At 39.6% G+C, this 27071-nt stretch overlaps 1 protein-coding gene across 3 annotated transcripts in view; it reads right to left on the reverse strand.

Annotated features, from left to right (window-relative positions):
• The window catches only part of dock1 (dedicator of cytokinesis 1), a 555786-nt gene that overhangs the window by 34253 nt on the left and 494462 nt on the right, over positions 1-27071 (reverse strand). For all 3 annotated transcript variants that reach the window (XM_072239408.1, XM_072239407.1, XM_072239409.1), the window contains 4 exons: positions 20245-20329; positions 15858-15944; positions 6928-7104; positions 3922-4005 (listed from right to left, as the gene is read on the reverse strand). In XM_072239408.1, the coding sequence (XP_072095509.1) occupies positions 3922-4005; positions 6928-7104; positions 15858-15944; positions 20245-20329 (433 nt within the window). The remainder of the gene's footprint in view (positions 1-3921; positions 4006-6927; positions 7105-15857; positions 15945-20244; positions 20330-27071) is intronic.

Consider the following 27071-nt stretch of genomic DNA (forward strand, 5'->3'; position numbering starts at 1 on the left):
ACCCTCAACTACAATCCAATACCATCAAATTCAACAATGCCAAAAGTACAGGAGGCTTTCTTAATCCCTGTGAACCCTAGAACTTACAGGACCTCAACTCTTATTCTATGGACCCACTACCCATTTGCCTATAATTAGGAATTCTCTCTGGCTACTGCAATGCCAAAGATCCTTTTGCAGTACTCCTTTATCCAAAGATTACTTCCAATAACAATCCTTCAGTCATTCAGCTCTTGAATCAATCAGTACAACCCTAATCACTACAGTTTATCAACTGTAACCACTTCAATCATTTTGCAGTAAAATGGATTTTTGTTCTAATTAGTGGCTTCACCACTTGTCCACATCTATTGGGAATGCACGCCAGCATCAGAACTTTTGTCTTTGTAATGGCATTTCTGTGGTCCTAATAGCTTCCAATGCAGTGTGCTGCTTGCAGCATTTAATTATCTCTATTTGCGCTTATCTTAATATTGTTAATCATAGCCTTAACGAGGCAATCATCCAGCTCTTTTTGTAAATGTTAATTGACACAGCAGCAACTGACTGTCTCATCTCAATTTTAGCTATTCCATGGAGAAAATTAAGTTTTCCTGTTCCACTTGTTTCTGCCATTTGTATGCATTGCTTGTTTTCACTTTAAAGAGATTCAAGTGCCTTAACCATTTCAGTTCTAGATGACTCAGAGAAATTCTGATCTCTCTGAGCTGGCCAGATGTGGGGCTGGAATATATTTTACAGTATTCAAACATAAAAGCAAAATCCTTGGATATTGAAAATATTATGTAAAAAGTTGAAAATACTCAGCAACTCTTATTTCTTTTCAGACAGTAATTGCTAGTAATGATTGACATTTTTAGATGCTGTTAATGACACCTGCTTCATCTCCACAAACTATTCTCATTTACCTTGCATGCCATACTTTTTGTCATTTGATTATTCCTGCATTTTACCATACTACATAACTTGCCTTTCATCTCCACCTTTCCCTGTCTCCATCCTTGTCTAAAACCTTTTACATCTCCAACTCTGAAATTCTGATGACAATTTCCAACTTGAAACAGTAACTCCGCTTTTCTTCTTAGAATGAGAATTTAAAAAGATACTGGAAATCTAAAGTAAATTTCAGAAACATGCTGGAAACACTCAGCAGGTCATGCTGCATCTTTCGGAAGAGAAACAGCTAATGTTTCAGGTCAAACACCTTTTGTCAGAATTGTGAAGGAGAAAAAAAACTAATTAAGGTGGCTGTGGGGGGGGAGGTTGTGGGAGTGGGGGCAGATACAGCTGAGGTAACAAAGAGGATAAAGCTGTAAGTAATCTTATCTTGTCAAAGAGTGGGTGGGAACAGTTACAGAGTAAAAACATGGCCATAAGAATGTAAGAATTGCAAAATGTAGAGCAGGAGTCGATGTTGACTATGTCAGGTTGGCATGTCCTCCTATTGTGGGAGAGGAAGTTACTAAAGGACTAGTTCCTGTGAAATATTGCAAGGTGAAAAGAGGGGAAGATGTGTCTGGTAGTAAAATATCTCTAGGCAGAAATTGCAGAGAATGGTCTGTTGAAACACACCCACCAATCACCTCACTCTTAAAGCACTTCCCTCGTACTGCAACATTTGCCCTTTCAACTGTTCTCTTCTCATCATCCATGGACCCAAATAATCTTTCCAGGTGACGCTGAACTTCCAAGTTACTTGCACTTCTTCCAATCCAGTGTACTACGTTCAGTATTCACAACGTGTTTTCAACTCTTGGGGAGATTAAAGGCAAACTGCGTGACCACTTTGTGAAGTATCCACATTCAAACCACAGGGATGAACCTGAGCTTCCTGGTCCTGTCACTTTAATTCCCAATATCACTCAGGTCGACTGGTCTCTGGCCTCCTGTACTTTTACTAGTGCAAGCTTGAGGAACAGATCATCTTCTTTCTGGCCTCAATGCAGCCTTCCTGACTCAATAGTAAACAATTTTTCTGTCTGGGTCAGTCATCATCCATCTGTGACACCCACTCAGCTGTTTTCTTCCCCTTTTCCTCTTTTTGAAGTGGGGAATTGGAGGATATGCCTGGCCTGACCTGCTGAATTTCCTACTCTATACTTGGACCTCATATATTCTTTTGTCTATGTTCTCACTCTCTAACTGCACCATTCACTTATTGACCTGATAATCCTGATTAGTGCTCATCTCTGAAATCACTCCAATTTTAACTAATCAGAAGTTCACCTCCTCTCCCATCCCCCCTGCAGCTTAACAAGCTTCTTTTTCTCTCATAGTTCTGACAAAGGGATTTTTGGTCTAAAATATTAATTCTGTTTATCTACCCACAGATGTGGCCTGACCTGCTGATTACTTCCAGCGTTTTCTGTATTCTTTTTAATAAACTCATAAGAATAAATTTATTTCTGTAATCTTTATTTCATGTTTTCAATATTCATAATGTTATGCTTTTGTATTTTATCATGGGAAGTAGAAAATGAAGCACTATAAACATAATATGTAATAAATACTTCAAAATAACTCCGTTAATATTATATTTATATATCTGTTTTTAAAAAAACTTTACTTACTATCTATTCTTCCTACTTTATGCACTTTAAAACCATTTTCATCAGGTCCTTCAAGAGTTTTAATTAATGCAACTAACATAAAACGAAGCACATGCTTAATTTATTTTACAAAAACCAAATAACTTATTTTGTGGAATTGAAATCACTCTCCATTAGTTTATTACCCAAAACCATGCTTTTTATATTCCATGGCACAATACTTAGTTTAACTTCAAACACGATAGGAAGTAATACCTCCAGTACTCACCTCCCTAACATATGGGCATATGATGCTTTACCCAGAATTATAATCTGACAAACAGAGTAAAGAACACATTTATAATTCACTGATACTTCAGGTGCTTTGGCAGCCGGAACTTGGCTTAAGAGATTGACTTTTTTTGTTCATTTCACATAGAGATATAATTAGCAGATGTTACATCCTTATAAATAAAATAAACAAATAAAGAACAGTTTTTGCATCTAGTAACTTGACATCCTAATGGAATAAAGTGCAAAAAATCTGTGAGTATATATTACTGTTTTCTTTGGTTGAAGCCAGATACTTTGGGCACAGTGACAATACAGGCAAATTACTGGCTAGGCTAACCTCACAGATGGATACCCAGAGAGTGAGCATGGATTAGCTTCGGAAATGGACCCATCTTCAATTGTCTGCAATTCACTAATGAAACATTTGCATTTTTGTCTCTAAAAATAAACTAAACATCTGAGAGCTGTTCCAACACTGAAGTCAAGCTTTTAATTCCAGCTTACTGTTAGCTCTCCTGCATTTAAAATTGAGTAACAGATTATCTTGAATAGAAATAATATGGTATTTTCCTTTGTACACTGTTTCGAACTCTTCAGGTTTTTCAATACATCTTTACTTTTCATTATTAGTTCTATCATCACCCATGACATGAATGAATAAGTTAGGCCATAATAGCATGATTAGAGTGTTATAGAAAGAAAGCAAGGTTACTATGAACTTTAGGAAAAGATAAAATAATTTTCCATCTGTCAACAAAGATGGTAATTGCTGAAGGTTATAACATCCTGGGTGAAGGATTTTATGAATTCCTACCATAGATTTGACTGAAAATGCCACTGAAGCACAAGAAGCTATGACTGAAAGATAGAATATGGGGAAATATACACTGACATTGAAAATATAACTATGTTGTTTATTTCCATGGAGGGATTACCTATTGTTGCTTCTGTGGCACCATCTGTGCGTATGATCTGGTGACATTTATTTTGTCAGATGCAATGACGGCTAACTTTCCACCAGGAAAACTGCTGAGCTTATTTTCTATCTCCAATGAATTAAGTTTATCCCCTTCAACATTTAAATTCATAAAGGCTTTACCTGCCATGCTATCAGGTCTTTGAGCTTTTCAATTTTTTCATGGTCTTCAGTGTGTTCTTGCATGTATTTTTCAGTGAAAAATGCCTAATTTGAAAAAGGAGCACACAAACAATTTTTATTAAAGGCAATTAGAATCTATTTTTAAGCAGTATTTCACAATAGAGCTTGTAGGTCTTGAAGTGACACTAAAATAACTGGAAATGTGATGGGAATTAGAACTTAAACATATCAGCTTATAACTGCAAGGATTAGTATACACACAGGAATATTTGAAGAATATTAGGAACAATATACAAAGATTTGTTCAAGTAATTAATTTATCTAAACCCCTATTCTAAAATGTTATGTACAGTATGTAAAAGGACAGGGCAGATATGTTGGGCAACCCACCCTGACAGACTCCAGTGCACCTGATTCTGCAGTTACTGATTTTACTGTCAAAGATGTAAAATCAGACTTTCAGAGGGTGAACCCATAGAAAGTATCAGGCTCTGATGGTGTCCCTGGCTGTGTCGTTAGACCCTGTGCAAACCAGCTGAGAGGACATGTGAAGACATTCTTAAACTTTCCCAGTTTCAGGCTGTGGCTCTCTCCTGCTTTAAGAAGACTACTATCTTCCTGGTACTCAGCAAAACAAGATAATGTGCCTTAATGACAACTGCCCAGTGGCTCTAACATTTACCTTCATTAAGTGTTGAGAGGCTGGTCATGGCATACATCACCTCCAGCTTTCCTAACAACCTCAACCCACTGCAACTTGCCTACTGCTGAAACAGGTCTGCAGTAGGTGTGTCCTCCCTGGCCCAACACTCATCTCTGGAGCATCTGGATAGTAAAGGCACTGCTGTCAGACTACTGTTTATTGATGACTGCTTTGTCTTCAGGGCTATTATTCCAAACTCACCACCGAACTCTGGACCCTGGTAGTTAATGCCTCCCTCTGCAATTGGATCCTAACTGTCTGACCAAACGACATAATCAGTAAGGACAGACAGCAACACCATCACAATTGTTCTAAACACTGCTTCTCCACAAGGTTGAGTCCTCAGCCTCCTACTCTACTCTCTGTACTCCTATGACTGTGTGGCCAAATTCCAATCTAATTCCATTTTCAAGTTTGCAGATACCACCACTGTAGTAGGCTGCATCTCAATTAATGACAAACTGGAGTACAGGAAGGAGATAGCGAGCTTAGTAACAAGGTGTCATGACAACAGCCTTTCATTGAATGTCAATGAAGCAAAATTTTTTCATATATTGCATTGCACTGCTGCCACTAAGTTAATAAATTTCACGACATATGTCAGTGATATTAAACCTCATTCTGAGTTCTGATTCTGCTCTGCATGTGGCTGCGAGCTGCTGTAGATTTGTGGACACAGTACAGTGCAGCACAGCACAGGAACCAGCCTCCCATCCATAGACTCTGCCTATACTTCCCACTATTTCAGTAAAGCAGCCAGTATAATCAAAGATTCTATCCACCTGGACATTCTCTCTTCTTTCCTTTCCCACTGAGCAGAAGACATGAAAGCCTGAGAGTACGTATCACCAGGCTCAAGCACCTATGCCACTGTTAGAACATCCTTAAATGAATCTCTTGTAATGATAAGATGAACTCTTGACCTTTTAATCTATCTTGTCATGATCTTGCACTTTATTGTTTAACTACATTGCATTTTTTCAGTAGCTGTTATACTTCACTCAATGTATGGTGGAATGATTTGAACTGTATAAGGAGCATGCAAGACAAGCTTCTCACTTTATCTCGCTGCATGGGACAATAATAAATCAATATCAATTAATGTTAAGTAACTGGTAAAGTTTTCAAAAAGTGGCTTTAAATCTCTCCGTTGCAGCTGGTGTGAATCAAATTCAGGCAATTATGTAAAAAAAATGGTGACGGAAAGCAAATGAATTAGTTGATTAAAAATTTCACCTAAATCTCCTTTGCTGGTCTGCCTGTGTATAACCATAGAACCAGAAAAGTGACTGATATGAAACTCTGTGAAACTAACAATGGCAATAATGGACGAACAGTTATTTACTGATGATGTACACAGTACATGAGCATATAATTTAGAACAAAAAAATGAATTTTGATACTGAAATTTAAAAACGGTTTAAAAGGGTATTGGTGGTTAAGTTACCAGACTAGTAATTGGGAGACCAGAGTTGAAATCTAATCAGAGCAGCTGTAGGAGTTAAATATACTAATAATCACGAATTAAATAAAAAGAAAAGGTCACCATGATCACAAAACTAAAGGCATAATTTCCCATTTTTACTTTGTTTATCCTTTGTGATTTCAGACCAACCAAGGTCATTAGATGGCTAAGCAAGGGTAATTAAGAATAAGTAATAAAGGCTAGCCCTACATTATGTGTAAGAAGGTAAATAATAGATAAAGGAACAGAATTACGCCATTCAGCCCACTGAGTCTGCTCCACCATTAAACCATGTCTGATTCTTTTTTTGAATCTCATCCTCCAACTTTCTCCCCATAAATCATAATCAAGAACCTATCATCGCTACCTTATATACACCCAGTGACTTGGCTTTCACAGCCCTATATGACATCTAATTCCATGGATTCACCACACACTGGCTGAAGAAATTCTGAAATAGCAGGAATTAAAATTGAGAATTTCAAAAGGCCATACTTTTATTTTGAGGCTATGTCCTTGGATCCTAAGCTCTCCTACTAATGGAAACTTCCTTTCTGCGTTCAGTCTATCTAGGCCTTTCCGTAATGCCACATATTCTTCCAAAATCCATTGAGCAGAGGCCCAGATACACTGATTGCTCTTCATACATTCAGCCTTTCATTTTCAGAACCATTCTTGTTAACCTCCTCTGGACCCTCTCCAGAGCTAGCACATATTTCCTCACAAACAGGCCACAAAATTATATACAATATTTCAAGTGTGGTCTGACCAATACCTTATAATTCCTCAGCAATATATCCTTGTTTTTAAATATATTATAAAAAGTAGTTAAACAAACCTTTTCATAATTAGTGAAACCTCCCATTACCGCAGGATCCACAATTCCATTCAGCAACATGGAGAGAGGATTAATAGGTAAGTTTGGATCATTCATGTGTTGTTGAACCATGTTATTGATCTTTTCATTTGTTAATTGCATTGTTTCTATTGCATTCTCCAAAGGACTTATCTCAACCTGTAAGACAGACAGTACATAATCTTCAAAATGGTATGTTTTGCTTTAAATCATTTTTTAAACACTTCTAAAAACGTTCTGATAATCTGGCAGAATGTTCATCAAACTATACCTGTATATTAAAACACTATGTTTTCTTTTAGATATGTTTTTCCCATTATTATCTATCATATTTATAATTTACAAACAGAATCAAAATTCAGGATACAAATAACTTATAAACAGATACAAGAAATTTTCCGTAACATAATGAGACACAACTATTTCAAATTATGTCAGCTCTAGGGGTTTATTTTCCTCAAAGCAATTTCTCTTAGAAGTCACCAAGCTACGAATTGTGCATAAGGTACAATCAAATTAGTTATATAAAATTAAGTCCATTAAAATGATTTAGTTTGCTCGATATAATGTTATCACATTGTTCCTAAAGCAATTAAAGTCATGTTGTGGATAATCTATGTTTTTGGATTGTAGTGAGTTGTTATTCAACAATCAGGTTTAAACCACTAGGATGCATCGTGCCAGAGAGTCAATCAGAGTCCTAGAAAAGTACAGCACCAGAAGGAAACCCTTCGCCTCATCTAGTCAGTGCTGAGCCATTTCCCTAATCTCTAATTAGATTTCCAATTCTTCACTCTAACGAGCATCATTAAATATTACATAGAAAAATGACCCAGATTTTGTAGTAAACACTGAATGAATGATAATGCTGTATTTACATTTCTCATAGAAATTTTATGCTTGTGAGTGACATCCAAGCTAGTAGGAGTTTGATGGAGTGCAAAAAGCTTCACTGGTGTTCAAGGCCTCTGAAAAGGCCAAGGAACTAAGAAAAAAAAATCCATCTTTGTGTCCCATTATAAACAGTATTCTTCAGCTGTGAACTCCAATTTTCTCCCTGGCAACTCAAAAATATCTTCACAACCTTGGTGTATTTTTGGCACCAATTTGAGTTTTGAATCTCATACCTGTGCTATCACTAAGACATTTGTAGTATCATTGAATTCTGTCCCATTTCAAAGTCAAAAATCAAAGTCTTGTGGCAGTGCTCCTTGTAAACGTGCTTAATGGTGAGGGCTTTGCCTTTGATGAAATGAGCTGTATCCACCACTTAGTGTAGACTTTTCTGGGCATTGGTGTTTCAATATCAGACTGTGATGCAGTCAGTTTACAAAACTCTCTACTGTGCATCTATAGACACTTGTCAAAGGTTTAGGTGCCATGGCGAATCTACGCAAACATCTAAGGAAGTAGATATACTCTTATTCCTTCTTTCAGGTGCACTTAGGCGGTGGTCCCAAGGTAAATTATCTAATACGATAACACCAAGAAATTTGAAGTTACTGATCCCCTTCACCTCCAATCCTGTCATAAGGACTGGATCATGGATCATGGATCATTGACCATGGGGCATCTTTCACCTATAGTCAATAATCAGCTTTTTGGTTTTGCTGATGTTGAGCAAGGTTTGACTAGATTTTCAATCTACCTCCTATATGCAGATTCATCACTTAAAATCAACTTATTTTGCCAAATTATTGTCATCTCTCCATCTGGTGCAGCATCAATTTTTTTTTGATGGGAGTCATGTGAAGTATCTTATATATAATGCAACATAAGTGGAAGCTGTTATGTTATACCCCTTTAACCAATATATGGGTACTGCGAGTAGCTCCCATACCCAGCCATCAACACCACTTTAGTTACAATAAAAGGAGTCTGGAACAGGCAATCACCTGTCTACTCCATTTGAATTGGTGTGTTTGCACCAGTCCACTGTCACACTAAGCACACTCAACAGATTCACAATCGTCTGTAGCATCCTGCACAAAATAGCCAAAAGGACAACTTAGCCCTTGGCTGACTAACTAGAGGAAGAGGAAGAATGATCTGGAGGTGGAAGAGAACTTGCCCAAGGGGAAATATTCTTCTTTTCCCCTTGGGGCTTAAATGTAAGGCATTCAGGAGAATTGCCATATAGGTAAGTTGCCTTTGATTGTACATTTGAAAGGGCTTTCCCTTCCATTGTCTGAAACCTGCACAGTGGAAGGGAAGCCCTTTCCAGATGTGCAATCATAAGCAATTTAACCATCCTGCAATTCTCCTAAATACATTACCAAGCTAAAGGTGATTCACATAGGTCCCAACTATGCCTGCCTTTACATGGAACAGTCAATGTTCCAAGCCTACAATGGTATCAGTCCCCAACATCTCCTATGCTACACTGACAAAACTGCATTGACGCTGCTTCCTGCACCCATATGGAGCTCGCCAACTTCAACAACGTTGCCTCCAATTTCCACCCTGCCCTCAAATTTACTTGCTCCATTTTTGATACCTCCCTCCCCTTTCTCGATCTCTCTGTCTTTATTGCTGGGGACATCTTATCTACTGATACCTTTTATAAACCCACTGATTCTCACAGCTAGCTGAACTATAATCACTTCCCACCCTGTTACTTGTAAAAATGCCATCCCCTTCTTTCAATTCCTCTGTCTCTGCTGCATCTGGTCTCAGGGTGAGGCTTTTCATTCCAAAACTAAGGAGGTGTCCTCCTTTTTCAAAGAAAGAGGCTTCCCTTCCCCCACCATCAACACTGCCCTCACTCGCATCTCTTCCATTTCACACACGTCTGCCCTCACCCCCATCCTCCCACCACCCCACCAGGGACAGTGTTCCTCTTGTCCTCACCAACCACCCCACCAGCCTCCACACCCAGCACATAATCCTCGGTAACTTACATCTTCTCCAACGGGATCCCACCACTAAGCACATCTTTCCCTCCCACCTCCTTCTGCTTTCCGCAGGGATCGCTCCCAATGCACTTCCCTTGTCCACTTGTCCCTCCTTACTGATTCCCCTTTCTGGTATTTATCCTTGCAAGCAGAACAAGTGCTACACCTTCCCCTACACCTCCTCGCTCACTACTACTCAGGGCCCCATACAGTCCTTCCAGATAAAGCGCCACTTCACCTGTAGGTCTGGTGGGGTTATTTACTGTATCCGGTGCTCCCAGTGTGGCCTTCTATATATCAGGGAGACCCGACGTAGATTGGGAGACTGCTTCGCCAAGCTCCCATGGTCGCTGTGCTAGAAAAAGTGGGATCTCCCAGTGGCCACCCATTTTAATTCTACTTCCAATTCCTTTTCCAACATGTCAGTCCCTGGTCTCCTTTACTGCCGCAATGAAGCCACACTCAGGTTGGAAGAGCAACACCTTATATTCTGCCTGATAGCCTCCAACCTGAAGGCATGAATATCGATCTCTCGAACTTCCAGTAATGACCCCCTCACCTCTCTCCCTCACCATTCCCCATTCCCATTTCCCTCTCTCACCTTATCTCACTTGCCCATCACCTCCCTCTGGTGCTCCTCCCCCTTCCCTTTCTTCCGTGGCCTTCTGTCCTCTCCTATTAGATTAACCCTTCTCCAGCCTTTTATTTCTTTCACCAATCGACTTCCTAGTTCTTTACTTCACTCTTTCCCCTCTCTCGGTTTCACCTATCTCCTACTACTTTGTATTTCTTCCTTCCCTCCCTCCAGCTTCTTACTCTAACTTCTCATCTTTTTTCTCCAGTCCTGATGAAGGGTCTTGGCCAGAAATGTCAACTGTACTCTTTTCCATAGATGCTGCCTGGCCTGCTAAGTTCCTCCAGCATTTTGCTTCTTGAACACCATAATTATGCACATACACCATTAACTGGCCATGCAAAAAAACTGCTAGAATTTATTCTCAATAGTCAAAGGAAAGTGTAAAACAGTACTGTCAAGGTTACCTAAAGGGACTCATGAATTTGGTAACAATGTCCCACCAATGCAAAAATATACCCTGAAAGCAAAAGTGCTCCATCTTGCAAGTCAGATGGCTAAACAGCATCTGTGTTTTTTGGCATCCCCATTAAGGAAAAAACATGTAAGAATGCATTTTTACCATCCAGTATCCTTTCCTTAACATTCTGTTGAGTTAAATGATCTTTAGCAGTTTGCTTTATAGACAGTTGTGCAGTAACAATGTAACATTGTTGATTATTACTAATAAATGGTGCATGATATTCTGTTCCTCCTGCAGTAAAGGCAACATGTTTTTTGCTTGTTTTTTGCTTATTTTTCGTTCCTGTAGCTAGTGATTAGTAAACTCAAAGCTTAAATCTCTCATCCAATTCATCTCCAGCTTCTCACACTTTGGAAAAAAACCCCAATTCCTTTTTGGGGTCAAACTATGCCTCACTTTTTTTTTCCATTGAACACCAACTGCTTCAATTTTGCCTCCATTGAAACTTATTGCACCAATTTACATTTACTTTGCCACTTAACAATCCACAAATCAAGGTATAGTATATAGCTCTTTCTTAAAGTCATTTTTTAAACAGTGAAATGCTGCAAAGTGTGGTTATGATTCTTGGTTGACACCATGTTGTAATCCAGCGGTCCCCAGCCACTGGGCTGTGGACCGGTACCGGACCGCAAAGCATGTGCTACCGGGCCGCGAGGAAACGATACGATTTGGCGATATGAGTCAGCTGCACCTTTCCTCATTCCCTGTCACGCCCACTGTTGAGCTTGAACGCACGCAAGGTCATTATACATGTGTCATCCATGTCAGCGCGGGAAGGAGATCAACTCCTTCAGCTTGCAAATGACGGCGGGCTGAAAAGTATGTTTGACATAACATCTCTGCCAGCATTCTGGATTAAAGTCAAGGCTAAATATCCTGAGATAGCCACGAAAGCACTGAAAACGTTGCTTCCATTTCCAATGTATCCCTGCAATAAATGCAACAAAAACTAAATTGCAGAATAGACTGGACATAGGGAACCCCCTTCATGTATCGCTGTCTCCCATCACCCCTCAATGGCACCGTCTCGTTACAGGGAAACAAGCACAGGGCTCCCACTGATTCAGCGATATTGGTGTGTTGCAATGATTTTATATGTTCATAAGGGGAAAATATGCGCTGTGTGTTTGATATCCAAACGTTACTTAAAATGTTATGATGCTATTGACTTATAAGTGACTTATATAACCATATAACAATTACAGCACGGAAACAGGCCATCTCTGCCCTTCTAGTCCGTGCCAAACGCTACTCTCACCTAGTCCCACCGACCTGCACTCAGCCAATAACCCTCCATTCCTTTCCTGTCCATATACCTATCCAATTTTTCTTTAAATGATAATATCGAACCTGCCTCTACCACTTCTACTGGAAGTTCGTTCAACACTTACTTCAAGCTCCCCTGATAATTGACTTATCACTATATTCATGCGAGGAAAATATGCGCTGTGTGTTTAATATTAAATTCATTAGATAAACCCTTTTTAGAAATGAAATTGAGTGTATTAGCCACTTATCCCCTATATTCCAGTTGTGATTAACACCACCCCGCCCCCCGTACAGAATCGCCAAAAACGATTTGTAGAAAAAAAAATCGGCATGTACACGCATGCGCACTGGTGCCCGCACAAGGCTTCATGGTCATTGTAGTCTTTCTCGGGGTAAACACCACGTACTTGATTGCTACTCTTGTCCGTTGGCAACCCTACCCTCCCATCCTCCCAGGTCGGCCGGTCCGCAAGAATAAACCGGTCCGCGTTGCAAAAAAGGTTGGGGACCCCTGTTACAATCTGCCAAGAAGAACAAATACCATTATTCTATTTCCTATCATCCATTCAATCACAAACCAAAACAATTAAATTAATCTAATTCCAAACAATCTCATTGAAATTAATAGATTTATATTGTTATGTTTGAGCATCTATATCCTTAACGCCTAACACCTAGAGATAACTTTACTGACAACGGTTGTCTGTCTTCAGACATCATTATATTTTTTCATTGTGTACTGAATCTAGCTGGCTTCTGCTGTTACATTTTTAAATTGCTTTTATTCATATCTTCTATTGTAAAGACCAATACAGGATAGCTGTTTAATATGTATTTTCCAAATTTCTGATAAGAATATCTAAATATTGCTCTGCTACTCCAATGTTTGTATAATTACGCAGACGTATATATTAGAGCAATATCACAAAGAGTCTGGTAAACATAATCTTTAGAGATTTGAGTGTGAAAGTACTGGTCATGGTTGGACAGATGGTCAGATTCTCACATACAAAATTTCAAATGTATCTGATTTTCAATTTCCAAAACTAGGTTGAAGTGTTCACAGATGGCTGATAAGATTGGAAAGTAAAATATAATACTGCCCTCCTGTGAATGAGTCAGCAGAAATATTTCAAAAATAATACTAATGCTATTGCAATAAATAAGAATATAATTTTGTTTACATGCCTTTTTAAAATAACAATTATTTTATCTACGCTATTCTGCACAAAACACAAATTTTGAAAATTAATTCACTGAGCTATCCCTTAGCAATGTTCCTCTATGAAGCTAGTCTTGCAAGCAGGATAATTTGATGAGCTTTTCCAAATACATACCACTTCATGCAAACCCAGCAACAGACAAATTACATCAAAAGAAATTTTAGAACTTAACATAGTGGTGACTTAATCCACTCCACTCCTTGCAAATAATAAAAATTAAAATGGAGAGAGAGACAAAGAGCTGGAAGCATAAAAATAATTCTTACTCAAATTTATTCACACATACAGTACTATTAATGGCTACTGGCATTTTACAACTGTGCAGTTGGCACCCCTATTTTCACTCCAAACTGTGATCATCATTCACGATTAACAGGTACAAAGTGTTTAGATGCTGAAGTAAAACATTACTGCATCTGGGATTGAAGTTCAATATTTGACAAAGAAAATGTTAACCATTTTTATCAATTCTCTATCAATTCAATGTTTTTCCCAATTGCATTGAAGAATATTTTTGAGGCATTAACAAAGTTTTCTGAGTAAGGTTTTGACCAATTGATTTAAAGAGGGTAAGAAAATGAACTGGTCAACCACAATTACAAATTAATGCACTTCAGAGAAGTCTTAAAGGAGATCTCACAGCAGCAACACAAAATTATTTAAGTATACTTTGAAAAGGACCAGTTCATTAAGAAGTATTTTTTAACAATGCTTTAAACTGATCAGTGTGCAGAAACTCAACACATATTCTATTTTGTTCTTCAGCTTCCCCTATTTATCACGTACAAAGTATTAACATGAACAAGAACATAATAACTGCAAATTATTGGAATATTACATGTACAAGTTACTTTATTATTCACAAACAACAGGAATTCTACAGATGCTGGAAATTCAAGCAACACACACCAAAGTTGCTGGTGAACGCAGCAGGCCAGGCAGCATCTGTAGGAAGAGGTGCAGTCGATGTTTCAGGTCGAGACCCTTCGTCAGGACTAACTGAAGGAAGAGTGAGTAAGGGATTTGAAAGTTGGAGGGGGAGGGGGAGATCCAAAATGATAGGAGAAGACAGGAGGGGGAGGGATAGAGCTGAGAGCTGGACAGGTGATTGGCAAAAGGGGATACGAGAGGATCATGGGACAGGAGGTCCGGGAAGAAAGACAAGGAGGGGGGGGACCCAGAGGATGGGCAATCACATTTTAATTCCACATCCCATTCTCATTCTGACATGTCTATCCACGGCCTCCTCTACTGTAAAGATGAAGCCACACTCAGGTTGGAGGAACAACACCTTATATTCCGTCTGGGTAGCCTCCAACCTGATGGCATGAACATTGACTTCTCTAACTTCCGCTAAGGCCCCACCTCCCCCTCGTACCCCATCTGTTACTATTTTTATGCACACATTCTTTCTCTCACTCTCCTTTTTCTCCCTCTGTCCCTCTGAATATACCTCTTGCCCATCCTCTGGGTCCCTCCCACCCCTGTCTTTCTCCCTGGGCCTCCTGTCCCATGATCCTCTCATATCCCTTTTGCCAATCACCTGTCCAGCTCTTGGCGCCATCCCTCCCCCTCCTGTCTTCTCCTATCATTTTGGATCTCCCCCTCCCCCTCCCACTTTCAAATCCCTTACTCACTCTTCCTTCAGTTAGTCCTGACGAAGGGTCTCGGCCTGAAACGTCGACTGCACCTCTTCCTACAGATGCTGCCTGGCCTGCTGCGTTCACCAGCAACTTTGATGTGTGTTACTTTATTATTCAACTTGTTTATTATTTTCATATGCTACAACACTACTACAGCTACCAATTTGCTAAGTCATGCTTGCACTTCAAGGTGCCCTTGATGAATATACTAATAGACAAATGAGTTAGGCACAGTAAGCAATTAGGCCCCTTAAGTCTGCTCTGTGCCATTCAATTAAGAGTTTAGCTGATCTCAATAGAATATCAACTTTACTTTCACTGCTTCAATATTCAAGAAATCTTGGAGGAAGAAAGCTCCCAATGAACCTTGTGGAAGAAGTGCAAGCATGTCTCATTCTGTGCCCTAGTGTGCACACTGGATTGGAAGAAAATCTTGGGAGGGTTTTGAAACAAAGAGCAAGGCTTGCTGGCTCTTCAATTATCAGAGTTCCTTTCTCACATCCATTCCCCTCAACGTAATTCTCTTTGATACTGCTTAATTTCTGAACACCTTTGAGGATGAAATTTACCCACCAATATATCAGAGAGTCAGAGGGGCTTCACCGTTCTCCAACCTGCATTTTCCCTCTTTAGTTCAACATGATTTAGTTTGTTGCATGTACCATATTCACATATATCTTTTGACCAAACTGCCTATAAAGACTATGCAGACAAATTATATTCATTTTATCTACATGCTCAATTAGGAAGACAATTTAATATGGATATTTGAGTCATGCTTACCATTGAATCAGAAATTACTTCAAACCATCGCAGAATGCCAGGTAATTTGTATGCTGTCACATAAGTGGTTCTTTCAATCCACATATTCTGTGGAAACAATTTTAAGCAATTAGCCTGAGCTTTGGAAAAACAAAGTTTTGTAGAATCACTCACCACTTCGACATTTAAGTCTATTCTATCCTTAACTGCACTAGCAACAGCACAATTTAAAAATATACCTGACTCTTGTTGATTATTATTCATATTGTATAACACAAAATACTTTATTGTATCAGATTTTATTCATGTCATGTTTGGGATCTACAATTATAGTAAGTTTAATTACTTACTAACTACTACAGTGAACACAAGTGTAAAAAGTCAGTACAATCATTTCTAAATAACAGGATTATTTGCCACTGATATGGATTATAAAATCTGTGTTGAATAAATTTTCTTAACGAATGAATGCTTAAATAATCAAAAGTCTGGAAAAATAACAAATATTTAAGATTGTATTAAACCGTTTAGATAATCAAAAATACAGAGAAGCTTGAGTGATCATAAACACTATAATAAATTGAAATCTATAATAATTATTCTGCAGTTCCTTATGTTGACTATTTATTGGCTGACAGCATAAACATAAATGTCTACACTGATAAATCATACTGGTATGGAAAATTAAATGAGATTATAGAAATTAAAGTACAGTTGAACAGTAATTTAGAATAAAATTTATTAAACAGCTAATATTTGCAACATCATCCTCTCTTAGCAGAGGAACATACCGTTTTATAGAAAAGTGCACTACAAAATTAGCATTGTTAGAAAGAGTATTATTAACAGCTATTTCTTCTTGATTTTAACATTTGTGCCTTTTCTACATTTTCCATGCATCTATTAAAAAAGTCCTTTTCATTTGTATCATGTAAATGAAGTGCGGGAAGCTTCCAGACTGGATCAGAATTTAGCTTAATAAGACACAATGAAGTTGAATTAGAGTTGGAAGGTAGTTTGTAGCAAAGGATAGCAATTAGTGAGGTACCCTGGGAACAATGCTAAGGCCTTGAATGTTTACACTGCATATAAAAATTTAATCAGTTTCATGGTTTTGAAAAGCAAAGACAAAATGATTCATCAAATCTATGAACAGGGATGAAACTCAATAAAAGATGAATAGCTTATCCTAGTTTCTAACTATTCCAACAGATGACCGTGCAATAATTTGCAGGCTTTGTAAACAGCATGTTTTGCTTCTGATTTCTTTCGTTGGGAGTTTAATAAATTAGCTTACCAATTCAAAGGGAATAAGGCCGACAAATCCAGGGCAAGCATCAAAAAGGGCCACTTTTCAACATAATTGTATAAGGGCTAAGAGAGTTGTAAAAGAGCGCCTGAAGGCTTTGTGTGTCAATGCCAGGAGCATTCGTAACAAGGTGGATGAATTGAAAGTGCAGATTGTTATTAATGATTATGATATAGTTGGGATCACAGAGACATGGCTCCAGGGTGACCAAGGATGGGAGCTCAACATTCAGGGATATTCAATATTCAGGAGGGATAGACATGAAAGAAAAGGAGGTGGGATGGCGTTGCTGGTTAGAGAGGAGATTAACGCAATAGGAAGGAAGGACATAAGCCGGGAAGATATGGAATCAATATGGGTAGAGCTGCATAACACTAAGGGGCAGAAAACGCTGGTGGGAGTTGTGTATAGGCCACCTAACAATAGTAGTGAGGTCGGGGATGGTATTAAACAGGAAATTAGAAATGTGTGCAATAAAGGAACAGCAGTTATAATGGATGACTTCAATCTACATGTAGATTGGGTGAACCAAATTGGTAAAAGTGCTGAGGAAGAGGATTTCTTGGAATGCATGCGGGATGGTTTTTTGAACCAACATGTCGAAGAACCAACTAGAGAGCAGGCTATTCTAGACTGGGTTTTGAGCAATGAGGAAGGGTTAATTAGCAATCTTGTCGTGAGAGGCCCCTTGGGTAAGAGTGACCATAATATGGTGGAATTCTTCATTAAGATGGAGAGTGACATAGTTAATTCAGAAACAAAGGTTCTGAACTTAAAGAGGGGTAACCTTGAAGGTATGAGACGTGAATTAGCTAAGATAGACTGGCAAATGACACTTAAAGGATTGACGGTGGATATGCAATGGCAAGTATTTAAAGATTGCATGGATGAACTACAACAATTATTCATCCCAGTTTGGTAAAAGAATATATCAAGGAAGGTAGTGCACCCGTGGCTGACAAGAGAAATTAGGGATAGTATCAATTCCAAAGAAGAAGCTTACAAATTAGCCAGAAAAAGTGGCTCACCTGAAGACTGGGAGAAATTCAGAGTTCAGCAGAGGAGGACAAAGGGCTTAATTAGGAAGGGGAAAAAAGATTATGAGAGAAAACTGGCAGGGAACATAAAAACTGACTGTAAAAGCTTTTATAGATATGTAAAAAGGAAAAGACTGGTAAAGACAAATGTAGGTCCCCTACAGACAGAAACAGGTGAATTGATTATGGGGAGCAAGGACATGGCAGACCAATTGAATAATTACTTTGGTTCTGTCCTCACTAAGGAGGACATAAATAATCTTCCAGAAATAGTAGGGGACAGAGGGTCCAGTGAGATGGAGGAACTGAGCGAAATACATGTTAGTAGGGAAGTGGCGTTCGGTAAATTGAAGGGATTAAAGGCAAATAAATCCCCAGGGCCAGATGGTCTGCATCCCAGAGTGCTTAAGGAAGTAGCCCAAGAAATAGTGGATGCATTAGCGATAATTTTTCAAAACTCGTTAGATTCTGGACTAGTTCCTGAGGATTGGAGGGTGGCTAATGTAACCCCACTTTTTAAAAAAGGAGGGAGAGAGAAACCGGGGAATTATAGACTGGTTAGCCTAACGTCGGTGGTGGGGAAACTGCTGGAGTCAGTTATCAAGGATGTGATAACAGCACATTTGGAAAAAGGTGAAATCATCGGACAAAGTCAGCATGGATTTGTGAAAGGAAAATCATGTCTGACGAATCTCATAGAATTTTTTGAGGATGTAACTAGTAGAGTGGATAGGGGAGAACCAGTGGATGTGGTATATTTGGATTTTCAAAAGGCTTTTGACAAGGTCCCACACAGGAGATTAGTGTGCAAACTTAAAGCACACGGTATTGGGGGTAAGGTATTGATGTCGATAGAGAATTGCTTAGCAGACAGGAAGCAAAGAGTGGGAATAAATGGGACCTTTTCAGAATGGCAGGCAGTGACTAGTGGGGTACCGCAAGGCCTAGTGCTGGGACCCCAGTTGTTTACAATCTATATTAATGACTTGGATGAGGGAATTAAATGCAGCATCTCCAAGTTTGCGGATGACACGAAGCTGGGCGGCAGTGTTAGCTGTGAGGAGGATGCTAAGAGGATGCAGGGTGACTTGGATAGGTTGGGTGAGTGGGCAAATTCATGGAAGATGCAATTTAATGTGGATAAATGTGAAGGTATCCACTTTGGTGGCAAAAATAGGAAAACAGATTACTATCTGAATGGTGGCCGATTAGGAAAAGGGGAGGTGCAACGAGACCTGGGTGTCATTATGCACCAGTCATTGAAAGTGGGCATGCAGGTACAGCAGGCGGTGAAAAAGGCGATTGGTATGCTGGCATTTATAGCGAGAGGATTCGAGTACAGCAGCAGGGAGGTACTACTGCAGTTGTACAAGGCCTTGGTGAGACCACACCTGGAGTATTGTGTGCAGTTTTGGTCCCCTAATCTGAGGAAAGACATCCTTGCCATAGAGGGAGTACAAAGAAGGTTCACCAGATTGATTCCTGGGATGGCAGGACTTTTATATGAAGAAAGACTGGATGAACTAGGCTTGTACTCCTTGGAATTTAGAAGATTGAGGGGGGATCTGATCGAAACGTATAAAATCCTAAAGGGATTGGACAGGCTAGATGCAGGAAGATTGTTCCCGATGTTGGGGAAGTCCAGAACGAGGGGTCACGGTTTGAGGATAAAGGCGAAGCCTTTTAGGACTGGGATTAGGAAAAACTTCTTCACACAGAGAGTGGTGAATCTGTGGAATTCTCTGCCACAGGAAACAGTTGAGGCCAGTTCATTGGCTATATTTAAGAGGGAGTTAGATATGGCCCTTGTGGCTAGGGGGATCAAAGGGTATGGAGGGAAGGCTGGTGTAGGGTTCTGAGTTGGATGATCAGCCATGATCATAATAAATGGCGGTGTAGTCTCAAAGGGCCGAATGGCCTACTCCTGCACCTATTTTCTATGTAAGAAAAGGAAATGACAGCTTACTGAATCTATACGTAGCAAAACTGAGTAAGAAATTGTTGGCAAATACAAGTATCTATATGATAAATGTACAATTTAGAAAAAAACATAATTTATTACAGCAAATTCATTGTCTGGATCTTTCTCTCCTTTCCTGACTGGTCTTGAATACTGGAATCGTTGCACTTCATTCACAGCGTAAAAACTGTAAAACAAAATCAACAAATACATTACAAAAATGTAAATAAGCCAAAATAGGATAAAGTTGAGCATATTAAACTCTTCTATAAATTTTAGAGTACTCCTATGTTAAATAAAGAATTAAAATTTTGTTTATTACAAGAACAATTTAAGTACAGTCACCTTTCTGTAAAATATCTTTAATACTTTATATCCTGACATTAAAACTTAATGAATCAAATATGAAAGTAAAACCGGCAAACATCATTTATTCCTTGTGCAAATTTATTAATAAGGCAGCAAAAGGGTTTGGCATGAAATAATCATCATTAAAACATGTTGTAGAGGTTACGGCTTTCAAGACACTCCCATGTATGTACTCACAAACTCTTAGGTAATCACTTTAGTTTCTTTGGTTCTGACAATGACCCCTGGCATACTAGGTATTGCCAGAAGAGCCACAGTCTGAACACCAAAACATCCACAATTGCTCCAAGTCATTCATTTGTTTTTGCCAAATTTCATAATTTCAAAGAGAATTTGTGCTGTGGCACCGCTGCACCAAAATTCATTCCCATGCCACATTAATCGAGTTCTTATAGTTCAAAGGAAATGGGTTAACATTTGAATAACAAAGGAGGTTTCAGACCTCATGCAGGAATAGGCTTTAAAAGATAACAAATATTACTGGCAAATTCCACCAAGCTAATGACTGGGTAGAGTTTCTGATTAGTCTACGCTAATTAAGAAGTGATTTTTGTCACGTGCACAGGGAACTTAGATCTCAGAAATGTGTGGACTGAATAAACAATCAAAGCTGAATCATAACTGAGTGTCAGGTATTTTCCTGTTGGTAGCTGTAACCACTAATCAACTAGAAATTCATGACTCACTTGAACACTCATTAGATGGACTTTTCCTTGTTTCCCAACAGGTTTCTGTGGTTAGTCTTTTCAATAGCTTACAATTGTGTTGCAACAGGTCTACCACTTATTTATAAAATACATGAGCATCCTAATTAGTCATATACCTGATCCTTTTTCCAGTAACATAAATTAATCCTCTTCAAGAAATATCACCTGATCCCAGATGGGAAATTACAGGTCTTCTAAGACACTGACACTCAGTCGTAGAGGAAGAAGTATGTTTTACATAAACTCACACTTGGTCAGAAATTCTGTGTGTGTGTTTGGTGTGGCTGGGGGTGGGGGGGGGGAGGGCAGTGGAGGTGATTTTTGTCAACAAACATTCTCCAAGATGACAAAGATAGAGTCTTCAGTGGAAATAACAGCCTCGCCTGTTTTGAGAAAAAACTGAAAGCAATTTTAAAATCATATCTGTATTTCCCTTGTATATAGTGTTTTCATTGGTTAATTCTCACAGGTTTAAAGCACAGAGCATTGAACAAGAGAGAGAGAGAGAGAGAGCAGCTAGATGTCTTGGTACATATTGGCACCAATGACATAGGAAGGAAAAGCAATGAGGCCCTGAACAGAGAATTTAGAGCCGGGCAGAAAGCTGAGAAGCAGGACCTCCAGTATAGTAATTTCTTGATTGCTACCTGTGCCACGTGCTAATGAGGGTAGAAGCAGGATGATTTGGCAGATAAATGTATGGCTGAGAGCTGGTGCAGGGGGCAGGGCTTCAGGTTCTTGGATCACTGGGATCTCTTTTGGCGGATGTATGACCTGTACAAAAGGGACAGGTTGCACCTGAACCAGAGGGAGTCCAATAATCTCAGGGGCAGGTTTGTTAGAGCAGTTGGCGAGGGTTTAAATTAAAATTTGGCAGTGGGGGGGGGCGCAGAACCAGAATGAAGGGACCCAGGAGAGGACGGATGGTTAAAAAAAAGCAAAGGTAGCATGCAGCCAGTCTGTCAGGAAGGGCAGGCAGATAAGACAAAATTGCAGCCAGCAGGGTGAGTATCAGTGTATTAGGGACGCAAAATCAAAAAGGATAGCAAATACAGCAGTCAAAAAGTTGCATCTCAATGCACGGATTATAAGAAATAAGGTGGATGATTTTGTTGCACAATTACAGATTGTCAGGTATGATGTTGTGGCCATCACTGAACTATGGCTGAAGGATGGTTGTAGTTGGGAGCTGAATGTCCAAGGTTACATGTTGTATCGGAAGGATAGGAAGGTAGACAGATGGGGTGGCGTGACTCTGCTATTAAAGAATGGCATCAAATCAGTAGAAAAATATGACATAGAATCGGAAGGTGTTGAATCCTTTTGGGTTGAGTTAAGAAACCACAAAGGTAAAAGGACCCTGTTAGCAGTTATATTCAGGCCTCCCAACAGTAGCTGCTACTGGGATGTGGACCACAGATTACAACAGGAAATAGAAAAGGTGTGTCAAAAGGGCAATGTTATGATAGTCATGGGAGATTTTAACGAGTGTTGATTGGGAAAATCAGGTTGGTAATAGATCTCAAGACAGTGAGATTGTTGAATGCCTATGAGATGGCTTTTTAGAGCAGTTTGTCATTAGGCCTACTAGGAGATTAGCAAAACTGCACTGGGTGTTATGCAATGAACTGGAGGCAATTAGGGAGCTTAGGTAAAAAAAAGTCCTTAGGAGCCAGTGATCACAATATGATTGAGTTCAACTTGAAATTTGATAAGGGAAATTTGATAGGTAAAGTCTGACAAGCAGTATTTCAATGGAGTAAATAAATTACAATGGTATGAGAGAGGAGTTGGCCAAAATAAATTGGAAGGAGTTGCTGGCAGGGATGACAGCAGAGCATCAATAGCGTGAGTTTCTGGGAAAAATGAGGAAGGTGCAGAACAGATGTATTCCAAAAACAAAGAGATGCTCAAATGGCAAAACAGTATAACTGTGACTGACAAGAGAAGTCAAAGCTAATGTAAAGTGTGTGTGTGTGAGTGTGTGTGAGTATGTGCGTGTGTGTGTGTGTGTGTGTGTGTGTGTGTGTACGCGCGCGCAAAAGCAAAAGAGAGGACATACAACAAAACAAAAATTAGTGGGAAGATAGAAGATTGGGAAGCTTTTAAAAACCTACAGAGAGCAACTAAAGGAACCATTAGAAGGGAAAAGATGAAATATGAAAGAAAGCTAGCAAACAATATCAAAGTGGAGTGTACAAATATTTGTAAAAGCTTTTTCAAGTACTGTATGTAAAAAATAAAAGAATGGATATAGGACCGAGAAAAACATGAGGCTGGAGAAATAATAATAGGGGACAAAGAGATGGCAGATGAACTAAATGAGTACTTTGCATCAGTCTTTACTGTGGAAGATACTAGCAGTGTGCCAGAAGTTGTAGTGTGTGAAAGAAGGGAAGTGAGTGCAGTTGCTATTACAAGAGAGGAAGTGCTCAAAAAGCTGAAAGACCTAAGGGTACATAAATCACCCAGATCAGATGAACTGCACCCTAGGGTACTGAAAGTGGTAGCAGTAGAGATTGAAAACATAGAAACATAGAAAACCTACAGCAAAATACAGGCCCTTCGGCCCACAAAGTTGTGCCGAACATGTCCCTACCTTAGAAATTACTAGGGTTACCCATTTTTCTAAGCTCCACGTACCTATCCAAAAGTCTCTTAAAAGACCCTATCGTATCCGCCTCCACCACCGTTGCTGGCAGCCCATTTCACACATTCACCACTCTCTGCGTAAAGAAACTTATCCCTGACATCTCCTCTGTACCTACTCCCAAGCACCTTAAACCTGTGCCCTCTTGTGGCAGCTATTTCAGCCCTGGGAAAAAGCCTCTGACTATCCACACGATCAATGCCTCTCATCATCTTATACACCTCTATCCGGTCACCTCTCATCCTCCGTCACTCCAAGGAGAAAAGGCCGAGTTCACTCAACCTGTTTTCATAAAGTATGCTCTCCAATCCAGGCAACAACCTTGCAAATCTCCTCTGCACCCTTTCTAAGGTTTCCACATCCTTCCTGTCGTGAGACGACCAGAACTGAGTATAGTACTCCAAGTGGGGTCTGACCAGGGTCCGATATAGCTGCAACGTTACCTCTCGGCTCCTAAATTCAATTCCATGATTGATGAAGGCCAATATACCGTATGCCTTCTTAACCACAGAGTCAACCTGCGCAGCTGCTTTGAGCATCCTATGGACGCGGGTCCCAAATTCCCTCTGATCCTCCATACTACCAAGAGTCTTACCATTAATACTATATTCTGCCATCATATTTGACCTACCAAAATTAACCACTTGATACTTATCTGGGTTGAACTCCATCTGTCACTTCTCAGCTCAGTTTTGCAACCTGTCAATGTCCCGCTGTAACCTCTGACAACCCTCCACACTATCCACAACACCCCCAACCTTTGTGTCATCAGCAAACTTACTAACCCATCCCTCCACTTCCTCATCCAGGTCATTTATAAAAATCACGAAGAGTAAGGGTCCCAGAACAGATCCCTGAGGCACACCACTGGTCACCGACCTCCGTGCAGAATATAACCCATCTACAACCACTCTTTGTCTTCTGTGGGCAAGCCAGTTCTGGATCCACAAAGCAATGTCCCCTTGGATCCCATGCATCCTTACTTTCTCAATAAGCCTTGCATGGGGTACCTTATCAAATGCCTTGCTGAAATCCATATACTAATTGAGGAGGCATTAGTAATGATCTTTCAAAAATCACTGGACTCTGGCATGGTGTCAGAGGACTGGGAAATTGCAAGTGTCACTACACTCTTTAAGAGAGGAAATTACAGACTAGCTAGCCTGACCTCAGTGGTTGGGAAGATGTTAGGGTCAATAGATAAGGATGAGGTTATGGAGTACTTAGTGACACAGGACAAGATAGGACAAAGTCAGCATGGTTTCCTTACGGGAAAATCTTGCCTGACAAACCTGCTGAAATTCTTTGAGGAGATTGCAAGTAGGATAGATAAAGGGGATGCAGTGGATGTTGTATATTTGGACTTTAAGAAGGCCTTTGACAAAGTGCTACACACGAGGCTGCTTACCAAGTTAAGAGCCCATGGTATTTCAGGAAAGTTACTAACATTTTTAGAGCATTGGCTTATTGGTAGGAGGCAGCAAGTAGGAGTAAAAGGATCCTTTTCTGGTTGGCAGCCAGTGGTGTTCCACAGGGGTTGGTGTTGGGACCATTTCTTTTTATGCTGTATATCAATGAGTTAGAAGATGGAATAGATAGCTTTGTTGCTAAGTTTGCAGATGATACAAAGATTGGTGGAGGGGCAGATAGTGTTGAGGAAGCAGGTAGGCTGCAGAAGGACTTAGATCAGGTGAATGGGCAAGAAAGTGGCAAATGAAATACAATGTTGGAAAATGCACAGTCACGTACATTGGTAGTAGAAATAAATGTGGAGACGATCTTCTAAATGGGGAGAAAATCCAAATATCTGAGATGCAGTGAAATTTCTTTAGCCAGAGGGTGGGGAATTTGTGGAATTTGTCACCACAGGCAGAGGCTAGGCCGTTGGGTGTAATTAAGGCAGAGATTGATAGGTTCTTGATTGGACACGGCATCAAAGGTTATGGGGAGAAGGCCGGGAATGGGGTTGAGGAGGGACAAAAGGATCAGCCATGATTGAATGGCGGAGCAGGCTCGATGGGCCAACTGGCCTAATTCTGCTCCTATGTCTAATGGTCTTAATATCAACAGAATAACACCCTTTCACAATGAAGCAGTTTATTAAACACCAACAGCAACGTCTTCTGTTAGCTTAGAAACAAACCTTTGTGCAATCGCAAGGTGGGCCCAATCAGAAAAGTTTCTATAATCTGGTTATCTGTCTGGAAACTAGCAAGAAGTTCATTCAAAAGAAAAGCAAAAACCTTCATAAGATTGAGAGTGATCCATTTGGTATGATTGTCCTTATTAGTGTCTACCCTTTTCATTGGATAACCAAGTGGAAAAAGATAATGGAATCTTCACAATTGCCTACCAGCAATTCCACGCATGAAATATCCTTTCAGAGAATGGGGCCCCAAGGGAGAAAAAGACAGATATTTATCAGAGTATACTGACTTTCATTTTTCTTTGAAACAATGACTGGCAGTTCATAAATACTAATGCAACTGTGCATAACAAATCTGACAATGGACAAATGACCACATTAGCCCACCCCACAAGCTACCCTCATTGCTCACAACCCCTTCTACAAGAAGAAGTGATTTGACTTACAACTAGATCTCATATTTAAGTAAATTTTGAGTTCGCCCTTCAGTTCTGTCAGCCAATTCTCCAGGTTAAAAAGCAATTATTATTATTGTCCAATGTTCAGAGCCAAATTTCTTTATACCATTCGGTTTGACTTGAACAGCCAGCAGTGAGTAATGACTCCAATGTTCCTGGCCTTCAGAAACTTTTACTTTGGTTGAGTATTTAATCAAGCTTTGCCAAGTCAGTTCAAAACATTTCAAAACTACAGAATACTCTTGCGGCTTATACAATTAACAGGAACCTTCATTACAATCTGTAAATTGGTAGACCCAGGTAAACAGCACCTCAATCTTGAGCAGAGTTGAAGCATCAGTAGAAAGAAGTAACCAGAGAGATCACTGCCAGAAGTGATACCTGAGAATTTAGTTCTGGTGTGAAAAGGTTCAAAGATTTCATGTGTCTGGTCAAAATCTACGTAGACACTAATACACCACTACATTCAATGTTCACTACATACATGGTTAACATTACATGCACATACACTGCACTACATGTTAAAATATTTCGCTCTTTAGCCGAAAGTAGTTCAAAACTACACACTGTAGTAGACTGAAGAAGACCATTTCCACACT

The sequence above is a fragment of the Mobula birostris genome, chromosome 21, assembly GCF_030028105.1.
Source record: "Mobula birostris isolate sMobBir1 chromosome 21, sMobBir1.hap1, whole genome shotgun sequence".
Lineage (NCBI taxonomy): Eukaryota > Metazoa > Chordata > Chondrichthyes > Myliobatiformes > Myliobatidae > Mobula > Mobula birostris.